Source organism: Otolemur garnettii, unplaced genomic scaffold (genome assembly GCF_000181295.1).
Source record: "Otolemur garnettii isolate 467f Iridium unplaced genomic scaffold, OtoGar3 scaffold00037, whole genome shotgun sequence".
In the NCBI taxonomy this organism is placed as follows: domain Eukaryota; kingdom Metazoa; phylum Chordata; class Mammalia; order Primates; family Galagidae; genus Otolemur; species Otolemur garnettii.
The window spans coordinates 10,708,419-10,724,021 of record NW_003852432.1 but is presented as its reverse complement, the minus strand read 5'-3'; the positions used below and the strand labels follow the sequence as shown (position 1 = coordinate 10,724,021).

General features: G+C 32.6%; 1 protein-coding gene across 2 annotated transcripts in view; it reads right to left on the bottom strand.

Moving 5' to 3' along the window:
* The window catches only part of ASZ1 (ankyrin repeat, SAM and basic leucine zipper domain containing 1), a 53,585-nt gene that overhangs the window by 10,891 nt on the left and 27,091 nt on the right, over positions 1–15,603 (bottom strand). The window contains exons 5-10 of one of the 2 annotated variants that reach the window (XM_003789792.2): positions 8,816–8,927; positions 8,177–8,311; positions 6,481–6,605; positions 5,661–5,736; positions 4,397–4,453; positions 3,401–3,510 (exon numbers count right to left, since the gene is read on the bottom strand). In XM_003789792.2, coding sequence (XP_003789840.1) covers positions 3,401–3,510; positions 4,397–4,453; positions 5,661–5,736; positions 6,481–6,605; positions 8,177–8,311; positions 8,816–8,927 — 615 coding nt within the window. The remainder of the gene's footprint in view (positions 1–3,400; positions 3,511–4,396; positions 4,454–5,660; positions 5,737–6,480; positions 6,606–8,176; positions 8,312–8,815; positions 8,928–15,603) is intronic. The other variant, XM_012805141.1, reaches the window with a different exon arrangement.

The window sequence follows — 15,603 nt, the reverse complement described above, 5'->3', positions numbered from 1 at the left end:
AAGTACAAATTTGAAAAGAATGTGCATATGAGGATAAAGAACTATTTTCAAAAATGACTAAACTAACTGGCTGTGCATTTTTACACAGGAGCTATCCTTGATTCTAATGTGGCATCTAATTCTGACCGGTATAATTTAAAACAGATTTCTATTATAACCTGAGAGGTATCTTTATTTATCCCTGTATTACAGAAAAGCCAACTAAACTGTCAGCAGATCTTAGCAACATTTTACATTAAATTTTCACTCTGGAAAGTCTGAAAGAATTTAGAAGACTGAGCTATTTTGCACATTTCTTTCAGTAGTAAGATTCAGATTGCTATTGTAATGCCGGCACTGTTAGGGTACAGTAGTTCGAATTTTAAATAATATCCCTCTCTGGTTTTGTGTAATTCTTGAAAAATAAGAAAAAAAAAGAGGATTTGTGCTACATATAGTGGTATGTATTTCTTTCCTGATGGCCAAATAATAGTGAAACAAGTAGTAATTACATCTTCAGCCTATATTCTTTGTAAAGACTTATTTAAATGTAAGATGAAATAATGCAGGAATAGATGAGTTTTATTCGTGGTTATAGATATTATTAACTTTGCAAATAAATACTATTTGGAAATTACTCTGGGATGGTAAAATCGCATAAGCATCGTCTCCACTGCTACCATCATCACCATTCCCCCCCGCCCCCCAGCTTTTCGGGGCAGTGCACACAGCGGCCCCTACTGGTAGTGGGAAAATATTTGTGAGGAATTTGTACAGGTAACTTGCATGTTACATGTAAAGCTCTAGAGGCAAAAAATTTTATTTGTCCTCTGCACAGACATTAATCCTGTATTTATTCCCTATGCAACGGTTACTTTTTGACTCTTATGAAGCCAAAAGGTAGAAGGGAAGCCAGTTCCCTAAGCATTAAAGAACAAACAGAGTTAGGTATGGTGGCTCATGCCTACAACCCTCACACTCTGGGAAGCCCATGCAGGAGGATCACTTGAGGTCAATTTAAGACCAGCCTGAGCAAGAGTGAGATCTTATCTCTACCAAAAAACAGAAAAATCAGCTAAGTGTGGTAATGTGTGCCTGTAGTCTCAGCTACTCAGGAGGCTATAGCGCCAGGAGGATTGCTTGAGTCCAGAAGTTCAAAGATGCAGTGAGCTGTGTGATGAGGCCACTGTATTCCAGCCTGGGCAACAGAGTGAGACTATATTTTGGAAGAAAAAAAGCTAAAACTATACATACACAGAAAGAATGGGTTAAGAGAAACTTATATAGGCAAATAAGGGTAAGATGTAATTAGACGTTGAAGGTGAAGGAAAACATATTTGGTATATAAATCTTTAAAAGCTACCATAAAATAAAGAAAATTTCAGAGGCTGGTTATCAGGTGGTATTGCTAAATAAGGAAGTTCATAATTACCTAATTACCTAGTTGGTGGAAAGAAAACAATCGTTATGAGTGATTTAGGATCCTAAAATACAGTTGTTTTTATTATAGAGGATGTCTATATACAAAAATATTTTTAAAATTACTAGATAATCATATATTCTAAAAAGCATAAGAGGTCTTACAGTTTTTCTATTTTATCCATTGTTTAAATTCCATTCATAAGTAAAAAATCTAGCTATAAGTATTAAGTACAATGAAACTATTACTTTGTTCTGAACACTGTATTTCTATTTATGCAGTCTAAAAGAGTGCTAGCTTTTCACAGCTAGGCTCATGATACTATAATCTTAAACTGAGTTAATAATCAACTAAAAGGCTTAGTGATTCTTCAGGAGTATTAAGTTAGGTCTCATCCATCCTATAGTAATTTTCTTAATCTTACACTCTCCATTTAGTCTTATTAAATTTAATCCTATTAAGTTTTGGAGGATTTGTTTCAACCTGTCAAAATCTTTAAAATCAATCTTGAGTCTCCATTTAGCCACCAGTCACATGGAGCTAGTGAGTCCTTGAAATCAGAATATTTTCTCTGACCAAAATGGAATCAAACTAGAATTCAACAACAGAAAGCCAATAAGAAAATCTCCAAATATGTAGAAATTAAATGCCATCTAATATCTGTTATTTAGATAACCCATAAGTCATAGAGGAAGTCTCAAAGAAAATAAAAATATACATTCAGGTGAGTGAAAATGACCACACAACATATAAAAATTCGTGGGATGCAGCCAGGTACTGTGGCTCACACCTATAATCCCAGCATTTTCAGAGGCCAAGACAGGAGGATCACTTTGAAGCCAGGAGTTTGAGGCCAGCCTAAGCAACACAGTGATATTCTGTCTCTATAAAAAATAGAAAAATGAGTCAGGTGTGGGGGTGCAGGCCTATAGTCCCACATACTCAAGAGGCTGAGGCAGGAGGATCACTTTTGTCTAATGAGCTAGTTGTTGAGCTGCAGTGAGCTGTGATAACAACACTGCACTCCAGCCTGGGTGACAAAATGAGACCCTGTTCCCCCCACCCCCCACATTGTGGAATGCAGCTAAAGCAGTGCTAAAAGAGAAATGTGTAAGACTAACTGCTTATATAAGGAAAAAAAATCTTGCAAATAATCTATACTTCTACCTCAAGGAGTTAAAGAGCAAAATAAATTCACAGCAAGCAGAAAGAAGGAAACAATAAGGATAGCAGCAGAAATCAATGAAATTAAAAACAAAAACAATAATGAAAAGTTACTGAAACAAAAAGCAGGGCAGACACTGTGAAAAAAATTGACACACCTCTAGTAAGATAAACTGATAGAGAAGAAAAAATCACCAATATGATGAATGAAATGGGATACTATTATACAACAGATCCCATAGCAAATAAAAGATAACAGGAAATACTGAGAAGAGCCTTATGCTTGCAAATTTGACAACTTAGAAAAAAAAATGAACGAGTCCTTAAAACCACAAATTATCCAAATTCAGCCAAAATAAGAGAGAGAGAACTTGAATACTGTTCAAATACCATTAAAAATTTATACCTGTTTTTTAAGAGCTCCCCCAAATCCCCATACTCAGATGGATTCAATGAAGAAATCCACAAATTATTTAAAGAATAATTAACACCAATTCTATACAATCTCTTTCAGAAAATAAAGGAGGAACATTTCCTCATTTTGTGAGGCCAGTATTTTACCCTGGTACCCAAACTACACAAAAATATAAAAAGAAACCTAGTGAATAATAACTTTTATAAACTTAGATGCATTGCTTTGCTCCTTGGTTTGGTCAATGACTTCCTAAAAATTGACTTTATAAAGTGCATCTCATTTTGGAACTCAGTATATTACAAAATCTATTTCTTGAAAAAAAGATGGTATCAAGTAGAATGACTCAGACATGATCAAATTATACTTAAAAAGAATATTTGGTTGTGAACAATTATTAATGTAAACCAGTAAGTCAGTTTTACCTGATTTCCAACTTTGCCACTTCAGGTAATTCTCCAAATTTTATTTCTTCTACCTCTAGTTCTTTAAGAGCAGACAGAATTTTCTGCTGATCTTTATCATTAATTCCATTCTAAGGAGAAATAATTTTAAAGTACAATAAGGTAGTTATACTTAAATAATTTAATTTTCAAAATTACTAAAGATTTTTTGTTACTTGATAAATTCACATCTTGAAAAAAATAGATGCATGTGGAACATGTATACTAAAACATAACTGATTGACAAGGTTAGTTACAGCATTCAAATATTCAGCTACATGGTGACTACAGTCAATTTCTTTTTTTGCAGTGTACAACAATTGATATAGACTCTGAAAAAATGACTAGATGTAAATATATAGTCTTCCAAAAACATAATAAAACAATTTGCTATTGAAATACTATTTAAAATATTATCAGCAGTAAGTGGAAATTAGCTCTCCGTATTACAACTAAATTTTCTTTATGCATACATGATTTTTAGCAAGTTTCCAACTGAAACTTGTGTTTATACAGCAACATCACTGCTTTTTACATATCCTATTTATCAAAGTACCTCTGATACTTCCCAGTTATTGGTTATTTAATACTAGATGGCAAAATAATAGGTCTTGTTAGTTCTGAGAAAGGCAGACACATAAAGCGCATGAATTCCATGGATACCTGTATTTTTAAAAAATATTTCATATCTAGGTAGCCTATTTTACAAATCTATTTCACATTTGGAAATGAATAACCAATTTTAGTTGAGATGTCATGACAATCTGAAGAAAAAACTAAAACTTTAAGTCTTTAAATGCTTTTAAAGTGACTTAATGCTATGATACAGACTTTATCCACAATCATATCTAATCAAGAACTTAGCAAAAGATTAATCATATTCTGTAGTCCTAGGATTTTTAAAATAAAAAATTAAAATATCTACAATTTAGAAACCATCAAAAAATATTATCTGGAGTTTTTGAACTTGGTACTAACCTTTGTAAATTCATCTTTCCTCATAGTCAAAAGGTGTCTTAAAGTTATATCCTTTTCCTGTAGAAAAGGGAAAAAATTTCACCTTTCCACATGAATAAAATAGTAGAAGAGGAATTAGACAAGTGTACACAAGTTAGCCAGTTATACATGCTCTACTCCTAACACCTTCCAACTTTCTAAAGGGGATGCATATGTACAAATAGATTTATAGAAATGAGTAGACAGGAGTATCACATATCCCTATGTTTGTGTAAAAAAGTATAAGCAGCTAGTTTCTAGTCTCAAATAAAATGACTACAATTCATATTTACACACATAAAAGGAAAGCATTCTATAAAATCTGACAGAAATATTTTATGAATATTTCACATTTCTGACTATCACATTAAACCATCCTGAAATTTCTATTAGGAAAAAATAGTAATTTTTGAGTAAAAATACCATTTTCTAATAGAAATTTTAGGATTGTACACTGAAATCCAACTCTGAAAGATAGTAGAACTTCCATAGTTGACTACCTCTCTACACTGATTACCTTTTAGGTTGACCTAATTTCCACAGACCAGACATACACCACATATATATATTTAGCACGTAGGCCTAGTTTCTTAGGTTGACCACCTCTGTATGCTGACCAGTTTTTTATACTCTGTTGGGTGGTCAATTTGCAAAGGGTCCACTATATTTGAACAGAATGTGCATACTCCTAAGAGATGTCTATCTTAAATAATGTTTTACCACTTTCGTATCCCCATCTAGCTGATAGTATTTGTCATCTACTCAAATTCCATAATGTACGCTTAAAAAACTTAGTGCTTGGCATATAATCTCATTTAATTTAACCTTCATGACAACCCTATACTAGCTATCATTATCCTTATTAAAAAATACATTTAGCTAACATATTTCAGTAAATTAATAATACAGCAAGAATCTGATACCAGGTATCACAATTAGAATAATGCTTCTTCTATATTCTAGCAGGAAGATCAGCAACTACAAACACGAATGGCTTAGGTGTATGGAGGGATGAGGCAGTGGGTAAAAGCTATTTTATATAGTCAGATTCTAATTTATGTAAATTTCTAGAATAATAATTTTTAAAAATACATATTACAAGTTTAAAACAGGATATATTATAAATTACAGAAAAAATGAATTGGCATTTGTTCATAGATATGCTTCTGAAGTAATATTTAATATTATATTAATCAACAAATAAACATTTAATACATTACTCATTGTAGGTTATATAAATTCGTACCTTTAATAAATCTGTCATGTGTTCAAGTCCAAGACCATGTAAAAATATTTCCAGATCTCCAAAAGCTGTATATGAACTATATACATTTATAGCAATGTTAATTTCAGAACAGACTATAAATGCACAATGAATATATATTTATATTTCAGAAAGAGAATGAGAATAAAACTATGAATCCATGTAGAATGCATTTGCAATTTCACACTAGACCTATGCTATATCACACAAATGAGTAAGGTTTCTTGATGGAAATGTATAGAGAAAATGGTGATGATAAAAGGTAGCTCATCTTTCCCAAGTGTGAAAATATTCACCAATATGTATTCCTAGTACAGTCTTTGTACATAGCAATCTCCTTAATTGCCTTAAGTAAAAATTAAATAACAAGCTTCAATGCTATTAAGTATAAAATGGTTTTTGGCATGTACTAAACAGTGTTCAGGGAAAATATATATTATTAATTTTAGCTTATAAAATTAGAAATGGATAAAAAGAATTAAAAAGATATAGTACTGTTTGAATGGTAACATAAATATAATCTTAGAACCTTTAAAAATTAATTTTATTCATGATATTTTACTTAAAGTTCACATTTAAAGTCAAAGCTATTATTAGTAGTATTAATACATATAAAAATATTCTAAAATTTTGAAAAACAGAGCACTTGAAATCCATACATTTCTAAATGACATTTGAATGCTTATAAAAGTTTAAAATATGACATTTTAAATAAGTCACCATATTTGCTACAAGTAATAAAAACATGCATTAATTTTTCTTATTTGTACATATTCTGTTGGACTGAAACATGTTATATTACCTAAACAAGTGATCCTTTTCTTTATCAGACTCTGTTGTCAATAGTTTACAAATGGTCTCTTCTTTTGTTAGCTGTTGAAGATTTCCTTCCAATGGATTTAAAGTCAAAGAAAGGAAATTGAAGATCTGAAAAAATTTAACAAGCCATTCAAGTATAGTTAACATTATATCCTATCACTTAATTTAAAAGAAACTGAACACAGGACTATTTTATATCTACAAAAGACATTTTAACAAGGCAAGAGAAACAGAATTTTTGTAACTTCCCACACTGAAAACTTAAAAAAAAAATCAATATATCATAGTTGTACATAATTCTGGGGTACATGTGATATAGTCAAATTAGGGTAATTGGAATAATAAGTAAATGCTTCCTTGCCCTGAAAAAAATAACCAAAAAGCAAAAAGAAATACATCTAATTAAAAATTGTCAAAATTAAAGGAAGATAGTATTAATAATATCTTGGTAAAATATAAGACAAAACTAAAAATTCCATGTTGATAAATGGCTCAGACTAAGTACTAAGGAACTTTAAACATATTGCTAAGTGGGACAAATGTAATAAGCATGACTAAATGTACACAAATTCCAACTGTACATCTCAGAGTTTGGAAATTCCTTATTTTTAAAATCTAACATCTTAGAAAGTCACGTTAATCATATGTAATCAGCTAATATACAAGAAGAAATAATTTATGACTCAAAATACCTTTTGATCTAAATTTCTCATGTCAAATTTGGAGTCATCTATTCTAAATTTAATAATGCTATAAATTATTTTCAAATTTTCAAAGCTTAGGAAACAACGGTAATGTTTTTGAAGTTTTACAAGGTATTATAATGATTAGCATTTACTCTAGAATAATTTTGGAAACATTAAAATAATATTTGTAAAATGACAGGCACCTTATCATATTGCTTTAAAAATCAAAGGAAATTACTTTTCATACAGTAAAAGTGGCATTCTCTGATGATTATATGATGAAACCTTTGGAATTTCACTTGCTTTAAAATTCAGAACCTTGATGTTACAAACTCTTAAACTAAATAACCTAGGTTTACAATTTCTAAGCTTCCCTGCTTAGAAATTACAGACTTATGGTTAAAACTTTAATATTCAGTCCAAAAAAGTTTGTATCAATAAAAGTTATTTAGAGTATGTTAATATTTATTACTGAGTTTGACATCTAAATGACAGTGGATCATATTCCCAAGTATATCATCACTTTATTATATAACTACTATGTCACACATCTAGGAGTAAATATTGCTGATTTAAGGTTGTCTACTATTTATAAATTAAAATCACAAAATAATGTTTTAAATACATGTTCAATGTATCATTTTGATACTTTATAAGCTTTCTCAATATGCTAATTAACTTTTAAAATTCTGGATCAGTTTGAAATGTTTATCCATTATAATTTTATTCCTAGGACTAAAATAAAATTTTATTAACCTATTACATAGCTTTTAAATTACCATATTATAAAGTGCCTCTGGTTTTAATAGAAGATGAACACTCTAGCAAAATAAAGTTTTTATTACTTAGTTGGAAGAAAAATATGTATGTAAACATTCAATAATAGCCAGATACATTACTATAATACTTGTAAATTCTAAAAAAAATACAGAAGTTCTACAAATTATAATGTAACATGTTACAGAAAAGTTAGTTCAATATATAGAAGGATACCTCAAGATGTTTATTTCTTTTTGCAATTTCGCTTGGTATCTTTCCATCTTTGGTTTGTAGCATTTTATTAGCTCCAAGTTCAAGCAACTTCAAAACTACATTTTTATGACCCTGACGCGCTGCCCATGTTAAAGCCTGTAAGTGGGGAAAACAGAAGATTGTTTAAAGAAAAGGAGTATATGTGAGACAGATACAAAAGTTTTCAACTTTGTATTTATGGTACAATAAAAAAAAGGAGAACATAGCTAATTAATGGAATGATGCAATCTCTTCATTTCACAATGTAAACATATTTCCGAAGTTGTATTTGCAAAGCAGACTGCAGGGCTCACTGATTTTATAAATCCAAACAATGTTTACATAGTTGCCTGATGTTATGGAAGAAAATGATTTATCTGCCAATCACTGAAGTGTTTTCAATTCAAAAAAAGAACTCTTATGTATATTTTAGAGCCCAGGTTTTGTTGTATTTCTTATGTAAGGACTAAGAGAGTCAATTTACCTTTTTGTTTCTATTTCAGCTATTGCTTTCTTTTTTCCCACCAAACAGCAATTAAGCACCAGTCCTTCTGTACTTATTACTGATAATAATGAGTAACAATGTCATAGAAATAAAAAGGAGCGTTATGTGTTTCTCACAGTGTAGCCATTCTCATCCTGGGTATTAACTTCTGCTCCATGAGCAACGAGGAGAGCAACGACCTGAGGGTGACCATCCCGGGCAGCATACATGATTGGAGTCATAAGTCTCCTGAGGAGGAGGAAGAAAAGAAACATCTGTGTTAGTGCTGCCATTAACAACTACCCAATTTTATCAATGTAACTACAAACAATACCACTAAGTACTGCTTTGAAAACAAAAAAGAAAAGAAAGCTTTTAATAAAGCAAGCGATTTAAAAATCCAATCTCTCTGTCAGTAAGTAAATGTGAAAGAGGCTAACACTTTTGAAGTACTGAATGCTTACATAGCACCCTCTAGTGAAGAAATGTATTTTCAAAATCACTAAATAAGCCACCCATAATGTATGCATTCGTCTAGAAAATTATCAGAGTACCCACACTATGCTTGTGCTGGGAATATAGTGAGGAATGACACAAATAAGACCCCTGACCTCACAAGATCTGCTAGTATGAAATGCTCACTACATTTTATTTTGCACTTTACCAAAATAAAAATATAGATTTTAAAACTTTCTCTTTTCTTAATGTGTTCTGTTATAATTCTACTTTTACCTAATATTCTCCAAGAGTATCTTCTGGGAGAGCATAGTGGTTTGTCTCTAGTTTTATCATTTTCCAAACTTAGAGATTTGATCCGTCTCCTTTTGGAAGTTAGTCAGCTTCGGGCCCTGTTTATTCTAAAGGACGCCAGATTCTATCAGTTTTATTTGGGCAGAACATAACATGGGGTATTTTAAAGGATGTTTGAGATTCTGAGCCCAATTTTCTTGAGTGGCCCTCAATATCTGATTTATACAGAAAGAACTTTAAAAATAAAAACAACAAAGTAAATAATTTGATCTCATAAAGAAGTTTAAGTTGGTTATTGATATTACACACAGTACCTACATTACCTGCCTAACAGATGATTTCTCTCATAAGGTATGTCCTGAATGTGATCACTTGACACCAATGTTTTTATTAACATAATCCACACATTTATCTCTTTCTTTTCTTTCCTAGCATAATTTTGAATGTTTTATTTGTAATTACATGCTAATATAGCTGCAAACCTCTTCTACTTTGAATATCTCTCACTTAGTGGCTTCATTAGATAGGCAATCTTTACCAGGCAAAGACTGAATTTCCTGGATAACTTCAGCAAACATTAAAATGTACAGAACAAGAGCCAGGTGCAGCAAGTCACATCTGCAATCTTAGCACTCTGGGAGGCCAAGGCAGGAGAATAGCTTGAGTCCTGGAATTTGAGACCAGCATAAGCAAGAGCAAGAACCTAAAAATAGAAAAATTAGCCAAACACAGTGGCATACGCCTATAGTCCCAGCTACTAGGGAGGCTGAGACAGAGATCACTTGATCCCAGGATTTAGAGGCTGCAGTGAGTTAGGATGACACCACTGTACTCAAGCTAGGCCAACAGAGAGAGACCCTGTCTAAACACACACACACACACACACACAGAAAAAAATGATTTGAATCAATTAACCAAATATATTACCACATCTAAATCAAATCTCTTGATGTCTCTTTGCCACTTCTCTTTCCCCACACAATAGATCAAATCTGCTCCTTTCAATTTTTCCTCTCATTAAGGAGGCACACCTAAGATTAGGCATCATTCAGGACTCCTCTCTATCGCTCCATGTACAAACCATCAGCAGGTCCTACTGGCTCTCCCTTCATAATAGTATTTGCCCACTACTCAGTACCTTGTTAGTCACTGGAATAGTCCAAACCAATCTCATCCTTCTCAGATTTGTGTTATTATAAGGTCCTCGTAACTGTTCTCCACGCTTCTACTCTTAAGAGATTTTTTTTCTTCCTTTTGTAGAAACTTCCTTTTGCTACTCCCTCCACCTTTCCCCAGCCTTTCATGTTGCTAACTCCCTCACATTATTCAGATCCTTACTGAGAGAAGAAAGTCAGCATAACTGACAAACCTCTAGCCAGACCGATGAGGAAAAAAAGAGAGGAAATACAAATCACCAGTGTTGGGAACAAGACAGGGAAAATCAACACAGATTTTCTAGATTTTAAACTTTAAGTATAAGGAAATATTAAGAACAAATTTATGCTAATACATTAGACAATTTAGATGAAATGGACAAATTTTTCAAAAGACACAAACTACCAAGGTTCACACTCAAGAAGAAAGAAATAACCTGAACAGCTCTAGATTTATTTTTAAAAAATTAATTTTTTTCTGTATCAATACCAATTCTACACAAAGTCTTCTCAGTAAATTAAGAAGAAGAGAATGCCTCTCAATTCATTTTGTGAAACAAAAATTACTCTTTTATTAAAACCAGACATACCTTACAAGAAACCTATAGACAAATAAAATCCATTAATCGTAGATGCAAAGTTCTGAACAAATTTTGGCAAATAGAATCTAATCACATAGAGAGGTTAATATATGACCAAGTGCAGCTATCCTAAAAATGCAAGGCTGGTTTATATTTGAAAACTCAATCACTGTAACACATCATATGAAACTAAAAAAGAAAAAATATATATAATTATCTTAATAAATGCAAAACAAATATTTTATAAAATCCAACATCTATTTCTTTTTCTTTGTTATTTTTCTAGACAGGATCTTGTCTGTCACATAGGCTGGAATACAGTAGTATGATCACAGCTTACTGTAGCTTCAAACTCCTAGAATCAAGTGATCCTCCTGCCTCTACTTCTCAAATAGCTAGAACTACAGATGTGAGTCACATCTGTAGATAGATAGAAAACTTTTCTATTTTGTAAAGAGACAGGATCTCACTATGTTGCTCAGGCTTGTCTTGAACTCTTGGCCTTATAATAAAGTCTTCAAACATGATTATGGATTTTCTACTACTTTTTTACAGTTCTACCAGTTTTTAATGTATTTTAAAACCAAATATATTCAACTATCCTGTTAATTGTTGCTCCTATCAATAGCACTTCCTCTGGGCTGCCTTGAATAATCTTGCCTTAAATTTTATTTACTACCCTAGAGGTACCTACTAGGTAAATATGTTAAAATGACATTTTGGCATTTTCTTTTGACCCTTATGTATTTCTTTATTTAGGTGTGGTTTCACTGGATTGGGTCTTAGCCAATATCAGGGTTATTATAGTAAGTAAGCCGTACCAATTATATTACTTTTCTTTATTAATATAGCTGGACATCTTTGTGGCATTGTATTTTGTGCTTTCTAGTCACCATAACTATGACGCTTCCTTGTCTCCGTTTCATTGACTTGGCAATTGTGAATTGAGCTGCAATAAACTTTCTGGTGCTAATTTCTGCAATACACAGGACAGCATCACTCAAAATGCCAGTTATGATCCTACTGAATATAACTGTAAGTTACCATCAATCTGAAAATGTCTCTGTTTAGCCCTGATTCTTGAGTGACAGAATGGCTAAATGTAAAATTACTGGTTCAAAGTTTATTTCTCATACCATTTGCCCTCTTCCTATGTAGTTATCTTGTCACCAATACCAGATAGTCGTTTCTTTGTAGATAAGTTGTATCTTATGTAAATTTTAGGATTTTTGTCTTTATTCTTGATACTATAAAGTTCATTATGATGTGTCTACGTATTTTAATTTTTAAAATATATATATTATGTATCTTTATTTATTTGTGTATAAATCTTACTATGGATCCAACGGATCTCTCAATCTTGAAGAACTGTGTCTTCAGTTTGGGATCATTCTGTGTCACTATTGCTTCAAATATAGTCTATTGCCCATTTAGGCAGCTATAGCGGGGCAAAGGGCTTGGTCAGTTGCTACACTGTAACTACCATAAGGCTTGTTAAGTGCCATAAAGTTTTCTTCCTGCAATTAGGCAGAAACTTGCTCTAGAAAGTTTTTTAGAGCACAGCCCAACTAAGTATATTGCTTAAAGCCAGGTGACATGGATACCCCAGTCTTGAGGACCCTTCCAGCAACACTAATTGGATAGGAGATGGCCTTACAAATATTACTTCTTGATAAGAAGCTCTAAACCCTAAGCAGCCTAAGCTGGCTTACAGAGACCGGGCACAAAATATCTTTCACATCAAACGGGTATAATGTACATCATGTGGGTGAGGGTCACACAACCTTGACTCAAACTGTATAAAAGCAATTCATGCAACAAAAATGTTTGTACCCCCATAATACTCTGAAATTTAAAAAAATTCACTTTTTGACATAAAGAGTAAACCCTATCTTGCTTAAATGTTAACGTCCCATTCCAAACTGGGGATTATGTATGTTAACTCACAGTGTGTGTGCTAGGCTTTTCTATAAATATTCGTAGGTATTCCCCAAACCTGATGAATATGCAAGTAAAACAAACCCAATGCTGCAGGCTTTCTTCACCCATCTACACACTGCTTCTCTGAAAATAGTCTCCTTTTTCCTCCTCTGTAGATCTCATGGTCATTTTAACACCACCACTTTATCCTAAGTCACTCTTCTGTTGAATTTTTTGTACCAGTTTCATGATACTTATATTCTCCAAATGTTGGTGATTTATGGTTATACACCCACCTTCTGGCCTATTATAAAGACCCCCAAGCACAGAAGACTCAAGTTAGCAGCCCTGACCTGGACTATCAGTAATGTAATTTGTAGGTATTACCAAGGTTCCTTGTTTACTTCTTTGGTGAATTACTCCTTTTCCATTCCAGAGATAATTCCTTCTTTTGTGTCAAATAGAACTTTATTAAAATTCCTGGTATTTGGGTGGCTATGTTTTTCTTTCACAATTTTTAGCATCATTTCATCAAGTTAAAATAATTTCTTTGGCACTCTGAATATGACTTCTAATTTCATAAATCAATTTAGATTTTTTTAAAAGTTGTTTTTAATACTGAGTCATCCTAGCCAACATGATATATCTATTTCACTAAGGGTAATTTAAAATTTTTCCTAATTTAGGTCTTTCAAATTTCTTGTACACTTACTTCTAGACATCTGTTTTTTCCTCTTGAAAATGGAATTTATGGGGGAGGGAGAAGGGAGGGGGGAATGGGTGGAGAGAGGGGGTTTGGAGGGATCACTTCTGAGGTTTATCTTATAGGGGTACAAGTGAATCTTTCTAAGAGTAAAATGTGAACGTTTTAAAATAATAACTGAGAAAATGACATGAAGGCTGTGTTGACCAGTTTGATGGAAGTAGTTCGGATTGCATGTGAAAACCCCACACTGTACCCCAGAAGTGCATTAATGTACATAGTTACCATTCAATAAAAAAAAAAAGAAAAGAAAATGGAATTTATAGTCTCATTGTATTCTTAAGCTGGTCATTATTTGTACATTGGAAACCAACTGAAGTTTGCATATGAGTATTCCAAAAGCTACCTCACTTAACGATTATTGTTTCTAACAGGTTCTGAGTTGATTACCTTGGCTTTAACTAGCTTATTTTCACAAAATGTAAAACATTCTAAATTTTTCTCTTTTTCTAATAAAAAAAGGTTGGGCAACATAATAAGTCCCCCACCACCACCAAAAAAGAAAAAAAGAAAAAAAACAGCATCTTCAACATACATAGCGATTACAAAAATTAAAAGATGCGATATACAAAAAGGCTGTATGAATCAGTAAGAAACGTGAGCCACCAAACAGAAAAGCTGCAAAGGACACAGGCAATTAATACACACAGAAATAAAACAGACTAACAAAAATGTGGGAGGTTAATCAAATAAGTATTATTGAAAAGCATGCAAAGTAAAATGAGGCATCATTTGTAAATCAGATTGGAAAACTGAGAACATAAAAAATATCTAGTGCTGTCGCTATGTATGTCCTCTCAAAGACTGCTGGAAGTAATGCAGATTGACTCAACCTTTTCAGAAGACAATTGGGTATCACTTATCACAATTCTCAATACACATATGTACGTCAAACAGTTAAGTTTTTGAACTCCTTCTAGAAAAAGTGCTACATACATCATTGCTGAATATCACTTCAGTCACCTTCGAAGTACTCCCCTGGGAAAGCTATGCACCAACACCAGTGTTTAGTCTACCATCAAAACAATTTTGAAACTCTTTTTCTGGAATGGCCATTAGAGCTGTCATCGTATGAGGTCTGACAATGAAGCAGGCAAACTTACCCCAGAAAAAGTACTTTAAAGTGTAAACTAGGTGCTAGGATTGGTGCCTAGTTTCCTAAGGGGAATATTTCAAAGATGACTGTAGTGATATTTGGCAATGAGGTATGTAGCACCTTTTCTAAGATTAGTTTGCACAAACTTAATTGTCTGACCTCACAGACCTTTGTCTTGGTGACTCTACTTTAGAAATGTGTTCTAGAGAAAATCTATCCAAGTTATCAAAAGAGGTTCATTATAGATACTTTGTAAAAGTAAAAATCTGGAAATAATTCAGATGTTCTTCAATAAAATAATTGGGTTAAGTAATAATATCACATCCATACAGTGGAATGTCGTATAGCCATTCTAAAGAGAAGCTGGTACAGCCTCTGGTACAGTGTCAATAAAACAGAATTCAATTTTAAAAATAGTCAATTGCAGTAGAAAATACAGAGTATAACATTGTGTAATTGCTTCTCAGCCTTATGGCTAAGAGCAAGTGCAGAGTATAATCCCATTTAAAAAGAAAAACAGAGAAATGCAAATAAAAACCACTCTAAGATATCACCTAACCCCAGCAAGATTAGCCCATATCACAAAGTTCCAAAACACAGATGCTGGTATGGATGTGGAGAGAGGGAATACTTCAACACTTGCTGGTGGGACTGCAAACTA